Raw genomic sequence first — 26,711 nt, 5'->3', positions numbered from 1 at the left:
ATGGTAGTTGTGATGAATGACAAACAACAGGGGCATACATTGACTGAGCCCGTCGGGTCAGGTGAGCTAAAGAATGTATTGTCTTTGTGACTGGGGTTTATTTAATGCAGTAATAGGAAACATCAAACCAGAGAATAACCAGTCTCCACTCACTGCCGATATAGCCAAATAGTAGTGAAAATTATATGTATGGAAACCTCAAAATCAGTGGTGACACCAGGTGTTCACAAAAACTAAAGCACTACCAATGAAAGGGAAGCACTACTCACTTGCAAGTCTTTCTTCAGCTTGAGTAAGTCTTCATTTTCTGCATCAGTAGTCAAGGAAGCCTCTACCTGCAATACACAATGATTAGTTAATCCTTCTGCAACACACAATGCATGGTGAGTTAATCCTTCTGCAATACACAATGAATGGTGAGTTAATCCTTCTGCAATACACAATGAATGGTGAGTTAATCCTTCTACAACACACAATGAATAGTGAGTTAATCCTTCTGCAATACACAATGAATGGCGAGTTAATCCTTCTACAATACACAGTGAATGGTGAGTTAATCCTTCAGCTATACACAATGAATGGTGAGTTAATCCTTCTGCAATACACAATGAATGGTGAGTTAATCTTTCTGCAATACACAATGAATGGTGAGTTAATCCTTCAGCTATACACAATGAATGATGAGTTAATCCTTCTGCAATACACAATGAATGATGAGTTAATCCTTCTGCAATACACAATGAACGGTGATTAATCCTTCTGCAATACACAATGAATGGTGAGTTAATCCTTCACCTTGTTAGCTCAAATTCCAAAATACTCAGATATTAATTGTGATGACATCAGTTTCACCAGTCATCGGAACACACCACCTGTGCCATAGCAAGGTGACTGCATGCACAGCATTGCAGTGACTCAGGAATTTCGTTGGGGCATTGATGCTGCCATACAAACTAACAAGTTCAGGAGTATCTCATAGAGGGTATGTAGCAGAGACCTCGGTGGAGGCAATCACCACTCCACTTGAAACCAGTGTGTAAGCGCTCATTACAGAAAATTAAAATCCCCCATCTAACCCCAAATGTATTACCATTAAGGTTTTTGTGTAAGTGCTTGGAATTGTCATTACACTGAACTGGGAAGAGGTTAATGACTGATGTACTATTTCCCAGGGGCATTTAGTTTTTTTTGCTAATCCAACTGGTTCTATATTACAGACAAACAGAAAAGCACCCAACTTCCCCCTTACATTTTTCCCATAACTAGTACATATTAGTTGAAATGAATAGAAATTCAAACTTAGAAACAAACAAAATAATTTTGCTGGGGAAGAGTATTCGGCATCGAGACATAGTCCGGTAATTAAAGGTTTGTATTTCATGAAGGTTCAACAAAATTGACGGAAAAGGTCTTTAATGCATTTCAATTCCTTCACAGGCCTACTTTCAAGAAAAAAATAGTTTACCAATATTTGATTTGGGGAAATTCTAAGATGGCCGCCATCAAAACAAACGAAAATCGAAAAAGTAAAAAAAAATGGAATCAATCAAAATCTAAACATGGATGATGAGTCTATTCACAATCAACTTGATTTTGAATTGAAATCTTGCACAGAAATAAATGATAGCTGCCTGAAAAGTGCACAAAATGCAATTTTTCCATATTGGACAACAAAATACTTAACACAAGACTATAAAGAGTAAATAATCCTGAAATACCTAAACCAAACTGAGTATCAATTTAAATATCTAAAGTTCAAGATAGTCTATATATTCACACTCATTTACTGGACCTTGAAGAGACGATTATTCAGTAATGTCAGAAAAGTCATGACTTGGTCCATTTCAACATGCCATCCCTTTGCATTGTCCACATGCTAAGGTAGACAATTTTTTCGGCATGAGCATGTGTTTCTATCACGCTTTCCAGTGCAATTGCACCTGATTATTTCTAATAGAAATACAGTTGCATCCATATTGTCGGCTAGCCAGGTCTGCACCTGGAGTCAGATTCGTTGGCTGTGAAATCTGGCAGCATCTGATGTCGGTGTAAGGCTTTCAAGGGGTAGGTACCTTAAGCTTGATACCACCTTCTCAGTGAATTTTGTCACACATTCAGAATTCAAATCCGGGCCAGGCATACATCCATAGGGGATTGCAAGTTCCTGATTACCAGCCTACTCGATTTCTGCATGGTTTCTACCTGTCACCTTGAAAACCTTTGACTATCCCTGGAGATTGTGGTATTTCCCAAAAGCTGTGACCTTTCCTATGCCATATGGCCTCCATGTTGTGTCCCACCCTGACAATGCATGTACAAAGAGAAAATAGTTGGCTGAGATCAGGATCAAGGGTCCTCTGCAGGATGGAGATGTCAATGATCTTTGTACTTGTCTGAAGAGAGATGACCTCATGGTTATCGGGTCTGAAGTGATGTTGCAACAGAATGGGAAGGTCGGTGTCATCCCCTACCAACTACCACAGGCTATGTTTGAGCCAATGTACAGGCAGACATCCCTGGGTGAGTGTTTGATCTGAAAATCCCCCTAGACATATTTCCCAAACTAGGATTGCTTGGGACTTTTAGTATGTTGTTTTCGGGACCTTGCAGACATGCATTGTGGTGAAATAAATTGTTGCAATTTGTTCCAAGTGAAACCTTATTTTGCCTGGAATAATTGGCTCATGTAGTCTGCAGGGTCATTTACATACTAGTTCATACTTGTACCGAGTCAGGTGTATTCACCAACGTTCTATTTTTACAAATGCAAGCTTTTTGACTCTTAAAGTACAGGTGAAAATGTTCTGCAGCCCATACAACAGCCAGCATCTTGCTTTCAGTTTGTGAATACCTGGTCTCAGTGTCAGATAATGCATGGCCTGCACAACTGAGAACCTTTCCTTCCTGTGGAAGTATGGTGCCTACACCTGTGACCTACAGGACTGGTGTCAACAGATAATTCCATCTTCTTTCTTGGAACAAAGTAGTCCATAGTGCCATTGTACGCTACGACTGCCTCAAGTCTATGTTAAAGTATGGGTGGTACCATCACCAGCACCCATGACTTTTGTGGTGCTGAGTGCATCCTTAAGATGTGTTGATGCATGGACTTCAGGTTTCTTCCATTTCCAATATCTTGATGTGTTAACTTATTTTTATATGCTTGTGGCATAGTCAGGGATGAATCTACCCACATACTGTGCCATACCAAGCAAGCATTTGACTTCCCAAGGTCCTCTATTGATGAAAGTCTTGCTCCTTTCAGGATCTAGAGACATGTCATTCTTTCCGAATACATGACCAAGCAAGAGTCATCAGAGGATGACAAATCTCCCCAATCTCGACAAATTCGAAAGAACAAATCATCTGACTGTTACAGTAGGTCCAACTTGACAAGAGAATTTCTATCTAATCTGTCTGTCTGTATACAAGAGTAGTTATTTAGCTATCAAAATGATACCAGGGAATTAGGATTCAGAACTTTGGGAATAAAATTGTGATCTCTGACTTGGAAACTCTGTTTCTCTGCTTTTCCATGAATAATAATATATTAGAAATGTTCTAACATCCAGGAATATCTTGTATGATTTCAGCTATCAGATTCTAAAATTTTTCTGAGGCCATGTTGATTCCAAAAGACAGACGTTTGTGATGTCGGAGTCCAACACGAGTTGTGAAAGGAGTCACATATCGGCTATTTGGGTGCAGCTCTATCTGGTGATAACCATCATTAGGGTCTATCTTGCTAAATATAGTGGAACCATTTCAGTCAGAAATAAGATCATGTATGGTCGGGGTGATATTCCTCTCTCTTCGGTTTGCAACGTTTGCCTCTCTCATGTCAACACACAGTCACATCTTCTGATTTCTTGGGTACTACAAAAATTGAGCTCACCACGAAGTTGGACATCAACCTTTTCTATAAAATCCAACTCTTCCAAACGCTGCAGTTCATTCTCAACATCCTTTTGCACATGAATAGGAACTCTGCGATGTGATTGTCTCATTGGTGGAATATTTTCATCAACATGCAATTTGACTTGTACATTCTTGGCCTTGCCAATGCCATTCAACATTTGGGAATTCATCTGCAATGTCTTTTGATGTAATATCTCTTGCAATTTTCAAGAGTTCCAAACTTTCTGCAGACTTAGAACTAAGAAGATTTCCTGATTTCTCCAAGAATGACAGGTTTAAAATGTGAAAGACACACAAGGAGACATAATTCAGAATTCCACATGCACTACATTTCTTACCTTTTGCAGGACATTTACCATCATATGGGAACTGAAAGCAGCACAATTAGCATTTGCATTGATTCAATGTGTGTCGTTGATTGTGTAATGCTTGTAATTGTCGCTCTGGGTGATTATAATCTTGTGATGGACTTGAATTTCTGTTTCTTTACTGAATGTGATGATTGAATCTCTGTGAAGCATGACCACGTTGTCCTTGATATCTATTTCAACTTCTTCCATGGGAGACAAAATTTACAGATTTGGGATCCAACTTTTTCACATCACAAGCCTGAAATTCACTTATTTCAAGAGATTTTCCTGCTATAAGTAAGTCTTTCAAAACCAGGTTTACTCTGACAGCCCTTCTCCTAAGTCTCTGCAGTGTGCAACTGAGAACAATTCATGCAAGTTCCTTATCAACTTTATCAAAGATCTATGCACTGCCTAGCCATTGATAAAAGTGCTGGTATTGTAAGTTTCCTACTTTTTCTACATAATCGTAATATGGAAGCACCTGACAGTCGCAAGTTAAGGCAAGTAAGCGCTCTTGTTTGAAATAAAAAACTCCCAATAATTCGCACCATTGGAAGGAACATATCCTAACGGTAATAGACATATGACACCTATTTCGAAGCACACATTGATTGAGAGTATTCCAAGATTTATTTGCCGATCAATAATCCCGATCAACTTGTCAGTGTTTTTTATGTTACAAAATGAATGACAGTTTTGAATGTATATCTTGAAGAAATCCTGATTACATCAATGTAGGTTTCAGTGTCCGTGCTCTGTCATTAGGGATAAAAACTAGAGCTCCAGATAAGCTTTTGGTGTTGTGGGTATTTTACCCATGCATTTTAAAATCATTGGGTATCAGTAATTCTATCTGAGTATTCAAATTTCTGTTACCTACTAGTTTTTACACATGGGTATTTAAGTTAAATAACACTATTCATCTATTCCCTGCAAACTGGTGTTGTGTGGGTTCGAGAGCTTCATAGGACTCAAAAATACCACGATACATCCACAAGAAAGTATGATTGCAAATGATCATGATGTAACTGTCATCTTGGAGTTCGGCAAGGTTGACGGAATGCCTATTTATAATTTCAAAATAAGTTGCTGATTTGCTAATCAAATACGCAGGGTTACTTTAGCACAATTTTATTTTTGTAGCGTATCTGTAACGTTTGTTGCGTATTTGATATGCTTGGATTTTATTTTACTGCGTATTTCTGCATTTCTGATGCGTATTTAACACAGATAAGCAGCTGATCTGGAGCTCTGAAAACTACTTCGGGGTAATTGATAATTGACATTTCCACAGGACAAAAAGTGTAATATCGCTTAACAGCCCTACCTCCGTGATGACCCGGGGTAGAATAGGTCTTCAGCAACCTGTGCTTGTCGCAAAAGGCGACTAACAGGATCGGGTGGTCAGGCTTGCTGACTGGGTTGATGCATGTCATCGATCCCAATCGTGTGGATTGATGCTCATGATATCAATCACTGGATTGTCTGGTCCAGATTATTAACAGACCGCCGTCATATAGCTGGAATATTGCTGAGTGCATAGTTGAACAACAAACCAACCAACTAACTTAACAGCCCTAACAATACTCAAATTGACATCGCTCAATATCGGACATTGTTATTACTTCTTAAAAATGAACAAGATCATACTAACGTACTACCACCTAAGAGTAAGTACACGTATCTTCAAGCAAAACGTTTTCATGGGCAGCAAATCTATTCAACAAACCTATTTTCGATCACTCTAACTCGGTCAAACAAAAAAAGAGACCAATATCCGAACACAGGAATATTTACTGTGTAACCCAACATATTCATATATGGATGTCTGCCAGGGACCCCCTGCTGCAAGTGGCCCCTGGCCCCCCAAAAGAAGGGACCATTCAAGGGCTGGATAGTAAGTGTAAATGAAATGGTTCATCTCACAGAGTACAGAATGGGCCACACCAGACAAATCTTCCTCTGCATAAGGTCCGCCATACCCCCCAGAGAGGGTCCCAAAATTTGGGCTGGGTTAAACATTGGAGGTAGCACATAAAACCAACATAAAATGAACTATTACACTCTACTTATTACAAAATACCCATTGCCAGACAAATCATCTTCTGCATATGTCTCATTCACTCATCAGTCGCTGTGGAAATCTTCCCAATTGTGATGTACTAGATATATCTTTCTAGTTCAGTCAAAGAGAACATTTCTATTTGAAAACTGAAAACGTGTACCCATTATATATTAGACTACCACAACATCAGATCAGCAGTTTGACATGACGTCATCCACGTCACAACAAGCGAGGTCAAATCACGAGCACCTGTCCAGACAACAAATTCACAGCGGCGGGAAATCACCGACTGTCTACTAGCCTACACAAATAAAATTGCAGATTGTTATGTCATTGAGCAAAAAAACATTAAGCGTCAACTGACAACTTAGATTTGAATATTTTCTGTACATCAGCATCATAAACAGAAAGACAATCTGCGCTGCCGTTTCGTCTCTAGCGCCATGCTAAATCGCCATGACACACGTTCGATAAAGATATGGAATACTTGAACATAACTCTTCCATTGCGGACCTACGCCAATAGCTGTACAGTGGGGAAAAGTAAATATTTCTGACCCGTCTGATCAATTTCCTTTTTTCAAATTGGCTATAGTAATAGTTATGATAGTTACATGTATGTGACATGGGTGTATAATAAAACAAATCGCTGTCATTTGCATGAAGTGCGACATGGCAGAAAAAGGTCGAGAGGTGCGGTAACCACTTTACTAATTTCACCATATTTGGCAATCCGTAGCACTGCATAAAATATGAGTTACATGATATTAATGCTGAGAGTGATGATGGATATAATTTCATTCAATGAATGTTATAAATGTAATGGGAATATATACTGTCGTTTTCTCGTGTGTACCGACCATTCCGCCATTACCAATAGTTGATAAAAATATACAAAACATGTAAATAAACTTCTTCGTAAAGGAGTGGACAGAATTGTATTTACATCAATAAGTATACAGTTGTGAAAAGTATGTCTTTCAGACCAATCAGGTTATATTATGTCTAATGAACAAGGATTTTGTCTGAAAATATTTATGTGAATGTGACATGGGTGCATAAGTAGTATAGGTAATGGCAGTTCTGGCTCACTGATAATCAACATTTTACTAAGTTCTTCATTCATTCTACTAGGAGACCAGACTATATATACTCTTTTTTGAAATTGGAAAGAAACAATTGATGACCGTATTTGGTTGGTTTGAAATCACTGATATAATATATACCCTGTGGTAATTCTCGCCATTTTATGATTTTGTCCCGGAGCATATATGTTTTTGTTGACATTATTATAGACTTATGTAAGCATTCGTTTAAATGTGATCCAACGATAGGAAACAATCTATTTTTAATCTCCAATCAGTTCTTTGGTTTTGGCACGGAATTATTTGACGCGCTAGTTGCCTCCCCTGTTCTATGAACTTTTTTTTCTCGTCTTCACTAATACCACTGGTCTTATGAGAATTGGATCGAATCTCCTGTTTCATTGCATCGTATTTGGTTAGTTCTCACAACAATAAACGAAACTCAATATTTTTTATACAATCCAAGTCTCAACTCCCTCTCCTACTCTATTCGATGTTTTATGTCGCTTATTTGATGTAATTGAAATCCATCAACAGTATCCATCTTTTCAGATGCTTCATCAAGCACCAGATATAAACCCATAATGTATATTATTATATCATATAATTGTCTGTAATTGGTCTTGCTTAAATGTTTTGAGAGTATACATCAACCTTATCAAATGTATATTATGCGGCATAAATATCTTTGTAAGCGAAATGCTTTCACCTTTATTAACTTGGACCCCCTCAAGGATTGCAATGGGTGATACTCCCATATAAATGATACTGCAACGTTGACGCTCGTGTTTCTTCAGCCATTTCATTGATAGACCTGGTAATATCTCGAAGGTATCTTCTGGTGCATCCCCAAACAAGACTTCAATAATAATTGTAGAAAGATTAGGTATAGCATTCAAGTTCAGTTTTATATCATCGAATTCAGTAACCAAATTTAAACTAACATATTTTAATGCCGGACGACTTAATAACATATGACCTTGGTTTTCTGGCAGGGGAGCTACTAACACACTTTTTCGTTTTGAGGGGAATAAGCCCCGAGTATGATCCCACTATTCATTATCTTAGTTAAATTATGTCCCTTACCTGTCATCACATATGGTGGAGCAATGACGATATTCAGTAGCCAGTCGATTTTCGCTTCGACAATAGTCCATTTATTATCATCGTTGTGAGTAAGATTGTATGAAGTGTTTTTATTGAGTCTACTAACGACGACATCACTTAAATCTCCTAGATTAGTTGTGAATACAAATTCTTTCTGCTTGTATACATTATCTTGTAAGTGTAAAGCGTATAACTTGCCATAGGTACCAGGTTTATCGAATCCTTCTGTGTCTCCAAGATCGGAAAGCACAATTGTATTATATTGTCTAAGGGCCTGATGAATCAACCATTATTTATAATATGGAGCGTTACACTCAAGTATCCTATATGTACAGGTTGGTGTTTTAATCTAATACAGAAATTTTGAAGTCTGACATAATACCCCGCTTTAACTTTTTATATTGTAATGATGAGAAAGATTCTGTTCTACCGCTTTTGTTTTTTTCATCTTTGACTGGAATAGCTCTAAGCAGAGTTGAAGGACTTTCGAGTTGAATATTAGCTGTTGTACTGATCTGATCAAGATGGATGCACAACTCTTTATAGGGAACTAAATCGGGTAATTTATCTCCATGAAATTTTTCATTGGGTTGCAATGATATTATTCCTTCTCTTATAAATCCAAGTGTAGCTGCTAAGCCCATGAGAATGATCACATCCTTTTCTCCAGTGTTTAAAATCAGCATCCCATTCAACTCATTTCGTGTGAGACTAGCTCCCATAGGCTTAAAAATTTCATCATTGAGTGAGCATACGCTGTAATACCCATCTGCTATATTGATGTTATCGCCTACATTATTGAATCCACCTAGTTATAATTTATTATTATCTCTCGCAGCATTTATATTGCTCCACCGCGGGTAATAAGTTACACCGCAGAGAGCGACTTCAAGTTGCCCAGCCGAGTTATCGATAGCATGAAGCAGTTGAATAGACTGGCCATTTGTTATTCCTGGGAGTGTAACATACGAGGGGTGTTCAAAAAAGATTTCCCCTAAACCACTTAGGGTTATCATATTTGGTTGAAATTTCACATGTGTAATGATAAATGTATCTATGGGTTATGTCTGAATTTGCAGCACCGAACTATTAATCTTACCACTTTTACAGGTGTTATGATCGAGTAGGGTGTGACAATGGAGCCAGTAGAATACCAAGCAGTGATTAGGTTTTTATATTTGAAAGGTCGCACACCAAAAGAAACTTTTGATGAAATGAAAGCAACTTATGGGAAAGATGCCCCATCATATGACATTGTTAAACACTGGCATCGCCAGTTCAAGTGTGGTCGGACATCTGTGGAAACAGCTGCCATTCCTGGTTGCCCCCATTCAGCCATTGATGAGGACACTATCCATCAAGTGGAGACCGCCATTTTGGCAGACCGACGTATAACTGTTCGCCAGTTAGCACAAGATGTCAAGATCAGTTTAGGGTCTGTGGAAAAAATCATCCATGACAATTTGAACATGCATAAGGTGTCTGCACGATGGATTCCCAGGTTGCTCACACATTTCCAAAAGCAGGAACGAGTCAATTGCTCAAAGGATCTTTTGGACATGTGCAAAAAAAAACCAGGCAAACTTTTTTGACAGACTTATCACACAGGATGAAACATGGGTCCATCACTATGATCCTGAGACTAAAGTTCAGTCGATGCAATGGAAGAATGTGGAGTCACCACCCCCAAAGAAGGCATGTGTCCAACCCTCTGCAGGCAAGGTCATGCTCACAGTGTTTTGGGACCAGCACGGAGTAGTGATGATGGATTTCTTGGCAAAGGGTACCACAATTACAGGAGCTTATTATGCTTCACTACTGCGGAAATTGCAGGACGCTATCAAGCTTAAGAGGCGTGGCATGATGACCAAGGGTGTCTGTCTCCTGCAAGACAATGCTCCAGTACACAACTCTCATGTTGCCCAGACAGAAGCGCGGTCCTGTGGCTATGAAATCCTTCCACATCCTCCTTACTCTCCTGACCTTGCACCATCTGACTTCCACCTCTTTCCAACCATGAAGTCATTTTTGAAGGGAAAACGTTTCACAGATGATGAAACATTGATTTCTGAAGTCAAGTCCTGGTTTGAGACGCAAAATGAGGGCTTTTACAAGCAAGGTCTCCACAGTTGCATAAAACGATGGGAGAAGTGTGTTACTCTTGGTGGTTCCTATGTGGAGAAAGACTAATACCTATGCCAAGTTTCATTCCACTAGGTCCATCGGAAGTGGGTCAGGGGAAATCTTTAATGAACACCCCTCGTACATATTAAATATACAAAGATACTATATCATAACTTAAATATGAAATCAACTTACATTATGAATCAGTCAATTTTCGTAAGAGCCTTTGGTGCTAAGTTTTTTGTTAAATTCCGTGATATCTTTGAAAAATACAGGGTCACGGCAACTAGCGATAAAATGGTACATGATTGGTTCTACAATCCAATGCAATTTTGGCAAAAGCAGTTAAACTTTGCCATATGGTGTGCTACAACAGGATGTGATGTATCTCTTTATGCCCCAGGATTTGAACTAAATAAGTCTGTTTTATCATTTCACATGTACTATCAGATTAGACGTATGCTTAAAGAAATTAGTGTCCCATAACCGCAGGATTGAGCATGGAATTCCTCAAATAATCTGTACAATAGGTTTGAGTATGAGCGTATTTGTCGGGAATTTGGTATTTCTACGAGTAAAGATTGGCGTATTAAAGGACTTAACCATGGTCTAGGTGTTCCGTACAATGGACAAATAACTGTTAAAGAAGAAAGTGATGATTTAGTTAAAAAAATTCATCAACCATTCGATCCATTTAAGTTGTTACAGACAAACAAACGCATAATTGGTATCACAGCTGGGAACTTTTGAGTAACGATTGGAGAGGAGATATAATGAGTTTTTAGAGTGGTTTGCCTTATAGTGTTACAAAATTTGTGCAACTAAACGATACCTCAAATGCTTTGAATTAATTTCTTAATGATAAAACAGAAAATAATTTTACTAACCCAGGATTTGTAAGAGTTAATGAATCAATAAGAACTTACGTATGGGCAATTCTTGGTGCACAATCGCAAACACAAACGGGAATAATTGGTTCTGGGACAGCGCTCGATGCACAAAAACAGTTTGCTGCAAATATGGAAGATGCTATCAATTCACCAGCTGACATACCATCTGAAAAAACAGCGCTTATAGTAGGTGGAGTCGCGGCTGGTTTACTCGTGATTTGGATAAATCTTATCTTTAATGGATAAGTACAACAGCCCCGCAATTGCTATGATCAGTGCCCACTAAGCCAAGTGGCGGTCTTAGCTAATAAATTCAAGAGCCAGGAAACAATACTTGCTATTATACTGGGAAGTGCAGATGCGGCTTTCCCAGCAAGTTTTCCCAGTGCTTTTCCTTATGCTTTTAAATGCTTTTTTATCCACTCTTTTACACCATTTGGCCTTAGTGGTGTGGGTGGTCCACCTCCATCGGTTAACGCGAGAGTCAAAGTCAATATAATAAATCCAAATGCAGTTAAAATACTGGCAATGGTTATCCCTTGTTCTCTGAACAATGTTTTAATTTTATCGGCCAGTGTAGTGTCATCATTGTGGACTTGATCGATAGTTTCTCCAATTTGACTGATTTGTGAACAAAGAGCCCTTCGAGGCGGGCCGATCTTTGGTCTTTTAAGTTATGAAATCTTTCCGCAATGCGATGTCTACTGAATTCATCGTCTGCCTGTTCAAGTTTTGTTTCCTCATAAGCTATATGCATGTCGAGTTCAGATATCTTGGCTGTATTATTGATGAGTTCTGCCCCCATTGTTTGCATTGCCTTGTCAAGGCCTCGTAATTCCCTTGTACTAAGCCCCGAGGATGGTGGTACCGGTAACAGGGGATCACCAAATGTATCCAAGATTTCTCCGAGTTCGTCCGAGGCCAGATTCGAGCGTTCTTCCAAATTATCTTTATCTATGGCATCGAGTTCAGTACGCCCAGTCTGAAGAACCTTTTTCTCATGAGTAGTCTACAAGACCTAATTCATTACAAACAATGAAAATTCCTTTACTATCTATCCTAAACTTGAATAGTCCCAACCAATAGAAGTAACATATTTTTTGTCTTCTTTTAAAGCAACAGTAATAATCATTAACGGCTGGTTTCAAAAGTTCATCATTAAGATTCATAAAGCTGGTTTCACCAGTACCCTCTTTGGTTGTACTAGTATCAGTTATGTTATCTAGATTAATATCATCCATTTTTATATTAAACATAAGGTTACATAATTTCAATATAACAATGTATTCGCAATACGGACGCAAGTTAAACCCGTAGACTTAGGGATCCATTAGGGATCAAAGCAATTCGCCAGTCTGAAACTATAACTAATAACCCGAGTACCATTGATCAGAATCAAACACTTCTGGTTCGCTTTCCTAATCTAGGTGCTCATGATGTGTTAGTTCCACGAGCTGCATGACTATCATTTACTATTAATCTGACGTCTGTCGACGCTAACAAAGAACTTGTTCAGAACATAGGTCGTGCGATTGTTAAGAAAATCGCCATTAAAATTAGTGGTTATGAAGTTTTGAGTATTGAGGATAGCGATGTATACTTCTGTTACATGCATCTCTAGAGAACGGCTAAAGAACGGGACAGTTCCAAGGTATTGGTAATCGGAACACATTGAGACTGAGTGTGTGCTGATAGCGGCCATAATACCTTCGTTGAAGATAAGACTGTTGCTGATGCTTTAGGCAACCGATTCTATATTCCGCTCGACTTTGAATTACTAGATAGTCAGCTATGTTAGAATACGAACTCACTTTTAATGACTACAGCAGAGTAATCAAACTTGCTGAGGATGAAATTGGTAGCTATTCTATTGACAATATCTCACTTGAGTATGATATGATAACAGATCCTGAATTAGCCAGCAGACAAATTCGTAGCCAGTATACTGGAAGTTTAGCCATTTTGTACGATCGCTTTAGCTTCGACACCGAAAGATCACCAGGAACCAAAGAGATACGACACGGAATATCAATCTAAACGTCCCCGCTAGATCGTTGAAGGGTATTTTAATGTTGTTCGAGGACCCTTCTGAAGCATTTCAAAAAGATACAGTCATGCCTCGTTTATACGGACACTTGCGTCATTTCACAATTCGTCTGTATAAATGAATTTCCGTATAACTGAAACCAGCTTCTTACTGGAAGAGTTACTTCCCTTCAATTATGCAACTCATGACAAAATTCCTTATACATATTGTTTTTATTAATTTCGGCGAAATCGTGTGTGAAGCGATCGGAAGATCGCACAACTCACTGTTATTAACAGCAACCATGGTCAGAATACCGCTACTGATGCCTTGAAACGAACTTTAGTTGACAGAGAATGGATACATATATCATAAATGACATACTTTGACTCGTTAAAAGTCATATTTGTTTTTGTTTGACGATTCTATGTCAACATGAAATTCTCGCGATCACGCGATCACGTGCGCGTGAGCCTTGACGGTGACCGGTCAGACTGGTTCCATGTAAAAAATAAAACCCGAGAATAGCGATCAGCTGCTTCGCTTAGGGTTATTATTATTTTAAATATGTTTAGTAAAGGCTGCATATAATATATTATTCCTGCTAAAAAAAAATAGTTTCAGATACAATTGTTGTCGATCCTTGCATTAAAAATCCTATAAAGTTATATCATTGGGTGTGTCTTTACCGAATCACCGGTCGATTCCAAGAAAACGTGTGTACAGCTGATTGCTGTTTCCGGCTTAGTTTACGAGAAAATACACAAGGTAATCTTAATCCCTAGATATAAAACAATGCCTCGTAATGTTCTCGTAATACGTAATAAAGTTCAACTTTGACCTCTGACCTCCACAGACGCCATTTTTATCGAAGGGGATTACATGTACAATAAACAAGCTCGTCTCAAGCGTAACTCAGTGTCACTTGGTTAATTGACTTCTCACGAATCAAAGATATTACCACCAGCGGAAGTGTACTGTCCGGATAAGTGGGACAATTTTGAGTGCATTTCAGTGTTTTGTGTATGAAAATGACCGTCCGGTTCTGGAAACTGAATTTCCAGATAAACGGGTAAATTTATATAGTAATTATTTCATTTTGAATGAAAATCGTCCAGGAACCGAGGTTTCCGGATATCTGAAGTCTGTATAAGCGGGGCACGACTGTACCCAGAAGTTCTACAATCCCAAGATTACAAAAGTAGAATTGACTGTCGAGGGCATGCCTAATCAACTATTTAGTCAAGGCATGCAACCATATCAACAATGGGATGAGATTAAAAAACTCCCTTCTATAAAACGAAGCCCAGAAGTTAACGTGGTCGTGAAAGATCTGTCTCTCGGGGATGTATCAATGGCTGAATTCCTTACCAAGAAGTATGCGCTATGGCTGGACATGCAAACCACAGATGCTGAAAATGCCAGTGAGGGTGTTACTATACAGACAACGAAGCGCCAGGAAGCGGCTGGTAAATTAATCATATATTTGTACTTGATTATGGACGCGCAACTTAAAATACAGAATGGAAGATTCGTGCAAGCGATCTATTAATAATCTTTTACCTAAAGAACCACACTGCGCTATCATCTGCAGGCAAACGGGTAGCAGAAAAACAGCTTTTATTCTAGATATTTTATAAAATCATTATCAGGATGTTTTCTACCATATTATTATTCTGTGCCGGACTATAAATGGTAATAAAACATACCTATCAAGAGATTGGGTAATGAAAGATCCTGGGGTGCACAAAGTTGATCCGGGCGATCGTTTACAAGACTGTTAAAGAGTATGTCACAAAAAATACAAAGGAAAATCAACCCTTTCATAATAGACGACTGCAGTGTGAGTAAAGAACTTACCAAAAAGAAAGATATGCTTTCATATTTAGCATTTAGGACGGCATATGGAGCATAGCGTTTGGGTACTTACTCAAAAATACAACTCTGTCCTGAAAGATCTCAGAGAGCAGACCAATTGGCTAGCCCTGTTTAATTGCAAGACCAAGATTCATTTGAGGAATGTCTACGCGAAAATGATGTTATTTCTACCAAGTTGAGCAAGATTAAGTCAGAAAACTGTTAGCGGAAACGAAGCACTGTAAACTTGTATCAAAAACCGATCAACCAGCTGCTTATGCATTGCTTAGCAAAAATAGCAAAATTATAGCAAAAAATAGCAACCGCTGAGCAAAAATACAGCAACTGCTGAGCAAAATATAGCAACTGCTGAGCAAAAATATAGCAACTGCTGAGCAAAATATAGCAACTGCTGAGCAAAATATAGCAAAATATAGCAAATTTAGAAAATTTGATAAATTGAACATTAGCAGTGATTATGTAAAAATGTGGTTTGAAATACTCATTTTTTCGCAACAGTTTATTATTTTGGGCTGTATTTGATATACAATATTTAATTATGTTTGACTTAAATATCTCCTTTGGTATTACATAATGGAATACGACAAACTTATCGAACAACTGCTCCAAGAACCTAAAGTTGATAAATCTTTAGAGCAACATAGAGAAGGACTTGCAGCTTTGGTAGCCGGTGGAAAATGTTCCCCATATTTGGGGGAAATTATACCACTGAAAAAATTGATAACATGACCGACGAGGAAATTAAAAAACTATAAGTGCATTACAAGTCTAGACTGGGAGCTACCATGACTAAAACAAGAGGTTCAGCTATGTTACAACTATACACAGTTGTAGCTAGTACGTTTCTTCCTATCCCAGCAGAAAATTGATGTATTTATGCGAATTTCTCGAGAAAGATCCATTCATTGAACACGCTTTAAGTGCAGTAAGCTGTGAGTTTTATCATAGATACGGAATGTTCTTAGCGCCACTTACCACCGCTTTAATAACAGCTAGGTATTGTCAATTTAAACATATGTGCCCACTTACAAATAATGGAGATGGAAATACCGATTGCACAATCTCTGATTGCACAACAAGTAAACTAGGAAACGTAAACGAGGAAACACAAGCAATTGCACCACAAACACCACACCACAAGTCAGAGTGACTAAGAATCCTCGAAAAGTCGCAGATTTTAGGAAGGGTGCACTAACGAGGAAGGCAAAACTAATACACAATACTGCACATAGAATGATTAAAACTTGGACTCCCTATGTACTAGGGGTTGTTGCTTCAGTAGCGGTATGGTTTTATAAGACCAGAGAAGTGAAAACACCATCCTCGATTCCACAAGCACCACAAGATGAGGTTCAATTAGAGTTAAGCCCTCATGTAATGTTATAAAAGCAATGACTACTCCAGTTACAGACGGTAAAATGTTGGTAAATGCAACGTATCATTCAGCGGTGGTCAGCGGCTTGGCCATTGGCTATGCCTGTATAACTAAAATAAATACTAAAGCCAGTCCACCCAAGCTAGATTTTAATGGTTATAATATTGGTATGATGGTTCTAGATGTAGGCCTAGCTATGGCCACAAAAGATAAGCTAATCAAACAAGGGCTTATTATGCTTTTCCCAGAAGACATAATGAACTACAGTGATCCCTCGTTATTGTGCTCTTCGATAAAGCGCTACCTCGGTTACTACGCGCGGTAACGCATGGCTCCCAAAATTTATGTACACTTTTATTACTGAGAGTTTTACACAGACATAATTGTATTGTTGTTCATTGTTCATTTGCGAATATCGCTTCTCATTGCATAATCAACCGTTTATCGCTGAATGGAGTTCTAATAATCTGTTTGAAAACATCAGCGGCAAGTCCCGGAAATACGATTGTTCAACTAGTTAACTTTTCACACTATACATCCTTTGATCTTAGAAGCGCATGCATGCAATAAAAGAGAACCACAAGCGAAGTTTATATTCTTAATTAGTGGGCAATCCAATTTGTGGCGACACTGTCACACACATGTAGTTGCTGTCACAACACGGCGGTCATTCATTTCGTAATCACGCTTTCGTAACATCGCCTGTGTTCTTTCCGTAGGTATAACAAGCGATTTCATTGGATTAAAATTTGTTTCTAATGACGCTTTCTTGCTGAAATCTGCTACAAGTTTCGTGATTGGTCAATTTTTAGCACGTGACCTCAGGCAGCCAATCAAATTATAGCTGTGATACCAAGCTCGTGTTTGATAAATTTCAGAAGTTGGCGAAAGATTTTATTGTTAAATCGTGTTATTCTGAACGTTTTAAGCAGGAATCACGATATATATTAAAAATATGGAACTTCGCGAATGTATCATGCTAGGTTATGAGCTGTGGCAAAGATTTTTCATGCATATATTTTTGCATTAAACGTTGTGCCCGAGCCGAGAATTCAAGGCGACGAAAGCCGAGATGTCATTTGACTTACATTACACGCGATCGCACGAAACGATGGAAATAATAACTTTGATATAAGTTTGATTACTTTTAGATATTTTTTTGTTGATTTTATTTATCACTTTAAGATTTGCTTAAAACGTTTTTATTTTACTCTTTGACATGTTCGATGCGGACCCGTTGTCGAAATGTATGTCCGAGAATTTTATTTTCAATAACATCGCGGGAAATAGTGAATAATTTTTTAATTTATCGATACAAAATGATAAATTGAAATGGAATACGTATTTCAGACATTGTGAAATGTGACAGATTTAATAAATGAATGATATTACAGGTAGATCTAGGTCCATAAAAATATATACTATTTTGACGTGACGTGAGATAAACACATATTGATGATTTGAGATTTGCCGAGCGCGCTCCCCCGCCTCGGCCTCGGCCTCGGTTAAACGGCTCATCGTCTATAATGCCCACCAATTATTTGGACCCCATTGGTAGCGTTGTAGCGAGGGACCACTGCAGTTAAACATTTGAATATTTTCTAAAAAGTATGGCATCAATTGCGATGATGGTTGGTGGAGCTATTGTTAATGCTCTAACTTTTTCTGGGAGTTATTTTTATTTTCTACAGTGAGGGAATCAAACGCTAAAGAAATTGGAGAGGAGCGTAAACGACATAATAAAGCATTAGAACAACTCGAAACAGCCCAGTCACAATGGGCCAGACGCAGAATGGAGAGATTAGATTTTTTTAATGATGAACTCTGTAAACAAGGACATTCAATTCAAATGTTTAAGGATGTTGAATCTGCCATGCACGAATACTTCCTTGTTTATGGAAAGACACTTGACCTAATGCCAAGGCCAACACTCTCTCAGTTTTATACACAGTCAGAGGCTCAGAAAGACCGAGAGATAGCATTTATCATATTTAGTTACATTATTATGCATAAGCTATGATCTATTACGCAGAAGCTATGATCTATTACCTATCAGCTGAGCGATGACTCATCCACCAAGTGGAGGTGTGATTTGCATTTAGACAAATGATATGACAGGTGTATAACCATGAATCTGTGTAGATTTACACTCATGGGTAAACCAATTCAATGCAACAGACTTGTGTCGGTATATATTTTGGGATTCATGCTTTTTACATCAGACAAGAAAATGTAAATTATACATGTTCTGTGGGATAGGGGTCAAAGGTCATTATTGTTTATGTAAGATAGGTCCTTTAGACATTTGACTAATTTTGCATATACCATTAATTCACAATGGTTTTTGTCAGAGAGTTGAAGGCTTTGGCAAAACAACATGGTCTACGTGGTTATTCTCTAATGAGAAAAGCTGAATTGATTGATTTACTTGGTTTGGAATACAACAAACCCCAGACTGTTAAAGAACTCAAAGCTCAAGCGAAAAAAAGTGGGCTGATAGGTTATTCTCGAATGAGAAAAGCTGAATTGATCGCTTTACTTGATAAAAATCAACCGTTTGTTGATAAAAGTTCATCAGTTGATGTTGATAATAATCAATCCGATGAGTTAGGATTTGTACCCACAACCGGCGTTAGTAAATATCTAAGAGGTTGGAAGATGGAAATTAATTCCAACATGGATGTTAATGATGTTAAGTCCATCGTATTAAGCAAATTAACGAGGAGTTAGATGATTTAAATAGTATAAAATACCAGCTAACGGTTAAAATGTCATTGGGTAAAAATGACGCCGAATATACCTAGGCTTATTTCCGGAGCAACCGAATCTGATTCTAAAAGCGCATCATTAGATGCTTCAATTCAGCGGACACAAGAAAATTAAGAATGCTAGACTAATAGAGCAGGGGTTGAAAAATTATTAAAAATGTTACTTGACCAAGGGCAAGTATGAACAACATTCTCACTTGCCCTATTTTAAAATGTACTAGCCCAAAATCTAGCTAATAAATTCAGTAAAATGTTACTGCTGCAGAACTGAGAATAAAATTCTGAAATTTGAACATCCATCAATAAACGTTCTCTTACGATTGCAAGCGTGTATGTTTGGGTACTTGGAACAAATGGTGCACTTCATGACTTTCGCTGTGTCATCATTATTCATACGCAACCCAAGGAAACTGGTCTTTCCACCCAGCGATGAATGTTCGTTTTCGTTTACATTCGTCATATTCTTTGCCGATATACAACTTTCGGAATTTCACTCTGCCTTCCTTTTAAGTTCGTCCCCACCGCCAAAGAAACTTAAAATAGACCGCTGAGACATGATCGGCCATGTGCGGTACTGGCAATATAAATTGTTATTGCAGATACCCCTCTGGGTGCTAATGAGGCAAAGGGAGGCTACTCTGTCCTTTACTAGCTTACTCATTTGAAAGAACAGATTTACTTACAGTGATCCCTCGCTATTGCACTCTTCAATATAGCGCTAACTCGATTATTGTGTGCGGTAACACATGGTTCCCAAAACTTATATACACTTTTAGTAAACTCAAGTCACTGACACGATGTCATTTCCCCATCGCCAGTCAGTCTGGGACACAAAATATTAGCCAATCAAATACCGTAACATGATTACATGATTACATTCGCGTGATACTTGACCCAGTTCATTTTGTGTGCTCTACTTGTCCACGGGCATGCTAGAAAACGTATATTACACGCCTGACATCTAAACCTTACTTGGCACGGGCGTCAGGCAATAGTATTTTTCAACCCCTGTAGAGGTTCGATAGAATCGATAGTTTACATTTAGATATAGCAAATTATATGCCTTTCAAAGGTGGATCTTATATAGATTTACCCTCGTATTATAAAAAGAAAAAAGCCATATTAGTGTAAAAAATAAAGGCGACGACTGCTTCAGAATGATGATATGATCTACATATTTCCCAACAGACAAAAATGTGGATAGACCTTCTAGATGGTAAATATCATTTTTCGTGTTTAAGCAGGCTATTATGCGATCAAACAGAACATGATGGAAAGAAATATTTCTGTGAAAGATGCCTGCATGGGTACAGCAGACAAGATCTATTAGAAGCGCATAAAGAAGACTGCAGAGGTGTTGGACCCTAAAGAGGGTTAAAATATATTAAAATTTGAACATTATTTTTATCAAATGCCAGTACTGTATAAATTTACACCAACTTCGTAGCACTTATCAAATCTATAGAAAATACCGAACACAATACTGAATATAGTTTTACGTACAAAACTCAAGAACATATTCCTTGTGGGTTTGGATATATAGTTGTTAGGTATGATGGGTAAACAAACCCGCCCGTGATTTCAAAGGTCGCGATGCAGCAGAAAAGTTCCTAGAATATCTACAAAACGAAGAGAGAATAATCAGGGAAAATTTATCGCGTAAGAAACCCATGTGTATGCCGAGGGATGATTGGAGGGCCTATAAGAAGTCAACGAGTTGTCATGTTAGGACATAAAGGATATGACTCTCATCTCATTATGCAAGCTATCTCAAAGACCAACGGTGGCTTAACGTGCATTGCTAATAATATGGAAAAATATGTAACTTAACAGAATCTAAAATAACCGATGCCGATTTTGAACACACTCTGATGGTGTGGGATAAATTAGGTTGTAAGAATTTAGGCGACTATCACGATCTGTACTTAAAAACTTATGTACTGTTACTCGCCAATATTGGCGATATTTAGAAAGACATGTTTAAAACAATACGGCTTGGACCTAGCATGGTACTTTTCCAGTTCCGGACTATCGTGGGATGCATTGTTGAAGAAGACCGGAGTTGAACTACAATTACTCACCGATTACAATATGCACTTGTTTGTCGAGAAAGGATTAAGAGGTGGTATATCGATGACGATGAAAAGGTATTCTAAGACTAATAATAAATTAGTGGAAGGATATGATCCAAGTAAACCCGATACGCACATATCATATCCCGACGCCAACAATATGTATGGATGGGCTATGAGTCAACCTTTACCCACAGGTGATTTTGAGTGGGTTGATGTGAATGATATCCACAATATCGATGTGAATAAAGGGTACATTGGATTGATAATGATGGTGTAACTACCTATGCTTATGGTTATGGTGCTAATACTGTATCGTTGGGAACTATGAGCAACTCTTCTCGCACAAATCCCCTGCTCGGTCCATCTTTTAGATAATAAAGAATAGGCTCTCCTTCTTTCATAACCAACCGACTAATGGTATATATTGTAAGGGACCAAATCAGATCGGTTGCACGACATAGTTTTTGTTCTTTGCCTCTCCTCGGTGCTGAAGATTCGGAAGTCACAGATTTTATTTTAATTGCATCGGATGGTTTCTTCCCGATTAATCTTGTTACTTCATTATTCAGCGCTGATACAACAGCTGATAAATGTGTCACCCATTCTGTTGATCTTAATCGAACTGATTTCATTTCAATCACATACTGATACCCAAACAAACGTTCCGCTAATGTCCGGTAAAATTTTTCAACGATAGCTTGACTACGGTGGGCCTCTTTTTCAACACGCCTGATTGTGACATTGTGCTTTGTTAACAGTTTAGTTACTGATCCCATAAACTCCAGGATCTACTTGAAATAACTTGGGCGAATTTAGTGGTCCGCGTTTATATATCTGGCTCAGTGCATTAGCTACTTCTGTTGAATCTTTCGAGTTTAATGGTTCAGCCTCCTTGTAGCGACTAGCCACATCCACTACGGTTAAAGCGTATTTATATGTTTTGCATCTTACCTTATCATGGGGAAGAAACAAGAGGTCAGCCTGATGAACTTCATTTGTTGTAAAAATATCAAACTTCTTCCTCGGGATATAACGCGGTGCCGGTAAGTATATTTGCCACATCGCTTGTTTCTTTAGCCAATCCTTGTCCACATATTTAGATACCTTAGCCGCAGTGGCTAATTTTTGTATTGCTCCTATACCTTTCCAATATCCTTGTGGGCGATAGTATATTTTGTCCATTATTAATTAATATTGATGATTCTTTTAATGCGAATCATGACGATCATTGAATCGCATCATCATTTTTGTAGTAGCAGTATTGGGTATATAAATCTGGGAAGCACCTTTAGAATACAGTACCACAACTTCTTGTGAGGACGATCTCTGCCGTAGGTCACATGTCACAAGACATGCAACCAGTTTTAGTGAGAATCCGTCGGACGCGAACCCGCGACCTTCGGATTGTTAGCCTGACAGCTAACCGACTGAGCTACGTCCACACTGTTAAACATAATGCAAATTTATCTAGTCATGCCTATGACGTTACGGAACTGAACGAAAAGGGTCGAATAGGTGACGGACACTTACGAAGGTTACCGGTAGGCATGGTGTCTCGTGACTTTAGTCTACGGACACTTACGAATGATCCCGATGGCATTTGGCACACTCGTCCCATTCCGTAATCTACAAGATACCAAGTGGTGAGGAATGAGCCGATATGCCGCGAACTGAAAACGGCCTAGGCGTCAGACGTTGAACTCGAGAGTGCGCATGAATGATATGGTATTTAATAATTCGTCAGGTGATTTTTGTGACAGAAAAGTGTGGTAGGGAACACTGTAAGGATGATGTGGATAATAGTAAGGAACGATGGAGGAATAAGCATGACTAGTGACAACACAACGGTGAGTTAGCTTTAGAATCAGTAATGAAAAATGTAGCCGGTGAAAGTGGCTTGTGTGAATGTTCTAGGACAGTTTCCAGTAGCCAAAATATTCGACACAAAACCATTTCATCCTTTTTACTCAACGTTTTTGTGGGAAGAATATAAGGAGCCGCTATATAATCTACAATAGCCACTAAACGAGTACCTAGCCCCTAACCCTAATGGTCATAAAGGGGTGATTGATCGTAAAGGGGATCCAAGGGTTAAGGATAGAGTTCGGGATAACCTACCCTAACACTGGCGACATTTGGATGTGTTCAGCACCACTAAATATCCCTAACAAACTACATTCTTGTGCATAATAATGAAATTAATGCACCGAAAAAATAATATATGTATATTAGTTCCCATTTATAACCCTTTTAGCCACTTGAATTACGAGAAAAACGAAATAAAAAATATATAAAAAATAAAAGTGCTTTCGTAAACTAGCCCTTGCTATGAAATGCGCCGCCGCAGGCTATATCCAGTTAACAAATATTCAAAACTCTCCACAGAGCTTGGCATATTCAATGACATTTCGTGTAGAGATGATAGATCACTGAGAGGAGCTTATGCACACTCGATGACCCCTGACGTCACAGGGCATTGTTTCGCCGGTGTGACTGGCAACAAAATACCGCAAATTACGTCATAGGGTATGATCACGTGTTTGAAAAGTTTGTGATACTGTATTCTAAAGGTAGGCCAAATCTGGTTCAAGTGGAAGTGAGCCAGAACTGCCATTACCTATACTACTGCATAATCAAACTTCGCAGTCATTCGCTTTGTGTTCAAACATGGCAGGGAAAGCCCGAGGAGCTCGGCAGCCACTTTATTAATCTCGCCATATTTTGCAATCCGTAGCATTGTGTAAAGGATGAGTTGCATGATGTTAAAGCTAAGATGATTGGGGTGGTGATGGTCATATTTTTTACTTTGCACACTCAGTGTTTGATATCAAAATTTACAGTTTAAAAAGAGCATTTTCTTGGCACCATATATGGTCCCTTGGCACTATGCAAGTGTGAAAAGTGAGGGACCTTACATGGTCCCGTGGCACCAAGAGGGTTAAGCCATATCCTAACTCATAAAACTAACCATGAGGAAATGGTAAATGTGTATGATTGGTATAGTCTGGGAATCATGCACGCACGAATACGGTGTTAGCGTTGGGCCTCTCAACGTGGGTGATTCCCGTGCACCCTTTCGAGTTGCGTTGATTTGTTCAACTTAGTCATATGGCCCTGTGACGCAGGGATAGCATTATGCAGATGGCTGTTACAATGAATGCTCGTTCCACCAGTGACGAGCAGGTCGGGTTGTTGATGAAATATAGTGATAGCTAAATAGACAGATTTTTTAGTCATGCACCGATTGTCTTTAAATGTAATATCCACTTATGTATTCATGACTGTTTAATAATCTCATACCAACTTTGACTGGAGTAGGTCCGATAGTTTTTCAGATATTGTAGTAAACGTCGGTACCTTAAAGTACCTTCATGACTATAAGTGTATCCAAGGATAGAGTTGGGGTTAAGCTACACTAATCTTAACAAGCGAAAACCATAGTAGACGGCGACTCTTTCGTGAACTTCTGTTAAAAAAGGAACCATTTTCTTTCAATTTCATGCGTGCTTCCTCGTGTGACAAGAATTATGACAAAATGAACATGAAATGGAACTATACCTTTCTTTAGGTGTCTATATAATATAGCTATAGATTAAATTAATAGGAACTTTACTTGTTGAAGTTGTAGTTTGTATGTCTTGAGATTTTCCTGGATGTCCTCGGCCATAGTTTAAACAATTGTGTTCAAGTCTGCCGACGCTTGTTGATGACGAGAATAAACGATAAACACACGATCATTCCCAGACACAGCTACCGGAAGTTTAGAATTCTACGGAGTTAGAGTATAGACTGAACAATATCTCTGTTGTACTTATAACTGTAGTTATTATTTTCCAAGGCCCAAATTAATAATCCTAATTTGATATCTTTAAATATTGTACACATCATTTATTACAAATGTTGTCTGCGCGCCTACTATTCCGATAAGGGACGCAACTCTAGCAGTCAGACGATTTCTAGAAATCCAACGCACTTGAGTCTTGACATTTGCTAAATAGCCGTACATACAAAAGTCGCCCGAGGTATATTTTATAGTCAAATATACTATGACATCGGCACGAGTGTCGAATTATATTAGAGCATGATGAGTGTATAACAGTTAGATCTCTCTGCATATTTGCCAAAATATTTGCCACACGACTTAAATTCGGAAATAACTGAAAGTAGTGCACTTTACCGGGCGCACTTTTTCAGATCCAATTGGCGCTGTGGGGGCTCGAACGCGCTTCGCCGGCTCACTGGTTTGGCTAATTAATGCATTATTTAGACCACGCACTACCACTGGACCACAATAGTTCTGTTGGACACACTAATAGTTCCACTTTTGGACATACTAATAGTTCCACTATTGGACACACTAATAGTTACACTATTCAACACACTAATAACTTTACACTATTCGACACAGTTAAAGTTACAGAGGGGAAATGCTGAATTCGAAGCCACCCCCAACTCGTAGGTTTCTACACAATTTATGGTGACTTCGTAGACCCATTTTTTTAAATTTTGGAACAGAATGATAATAATTAGCCTACTAATATTTATTATCAGTGTCAGCAACAGTATTATGGACAAGAGTTCAGTCGGGAGCAGGTCAAAACAGCCCCATGTCAAAATGGCCTCAAAAAGGTAAAGTCAAAACAGCCACAGAAAAAAGTCAAAACGGACACAACCTATAGTCAAAACAGCCACAAAGAAGTCATAACAACCACACAGAAAAAAAAAGAAGGAAAACTCAAGTATTGCGGCACATTAATTGTATTATATAAATATATTGTATAAAAGTTCATAGATCAGATCACATTAATTGTATACACACAGATCTTCAGCATTAGTCCATGGTTTGAAGCGCATATATATTAAGCAGCTGAGATGATATTGTGTTAACCCCCATTTATAAATATTCATATATTGATACGATTTCATTTATATCTTACTTACTTGCTTTTGGAGATTTAACGTGCACTTTCCGACATTATGCGTATTTCGCACACAGCTCCTTTTTATCATTGTTGTTGTTGCATTAAGTGTTTAAGAGGTTGCCTTCT

General features: G+C 38.4%; 2 protein-coding genes across 4 annotated transcripts in view; one reads left to right on the top strand and one right to left on the bottom strand.

Moving 5' to 3' along the window:
* Window positions 1–25,412, bottom strand: part of LOC139470922 (survival of motor neuron-related-splicing factor 30-like) — a 54,792-nt gene extending 29,380 nt beyond the window's left edge. Inside the window, exons 1-2 of the mRNA XM_071253250.1 lie at window positions 25,277–25,412; window positions 270–335 (exon numbers count right to left, since the gene is read on the bottom strand). Of these exons, the coding sequence (XP_071109351.1) occupies window positions 270–335; window positions 25,277–25,330 (120 nt within the window). The 5' untranslated portion in view covers window positions 25,331–25,412. The remainder of the gene's footprint in view (window positions 1–269; window positions 336–25,276) is intronic.
* Window positions 25,413–25,602: 190 nt separating this feature from the next.
* Window positions 25,603–26,711, top strand: part of LOC139458475 (serine/threonine-protein phosphatase 6 regulatory ankyrin repeat subunit C-like) — a 37,963-nt gene continuing 36,854 nt past the window's right edge. For all 3 annotated transcript variants that reach the window (XM_071239927.1, XM_071239922.1, XM_071239916.1), the window contains exon 1: window positions 25,603–25,685. The gene's annotated coding sequence lies outside the window, so the exon portion shown is untranslated. The remainder of the gene's footprint in view (window positions 25,686–26,711) is intronic.

Source organism: Haliotis cracherodii, unplaced genomic scaffold (genome assembly GCF_022045235.1).
Source record: "Haliotis cracherodii isolate W230 unplaced genomic scaffold, xgHalCrac1.p SCAF_1, whole genome shotgun sequence".
NCBI classification, from domain to species: Eukaryota; Metazoa; Mollusca; class Gastropoda; order Lepetellida; family Haliotidae; genus Haliotis; species Haliotis cracherodii.
Note: the sequence above shows the minus strand (reverse complement) of the source record. Positions and strands in the feature narration are given on the sequence as shown.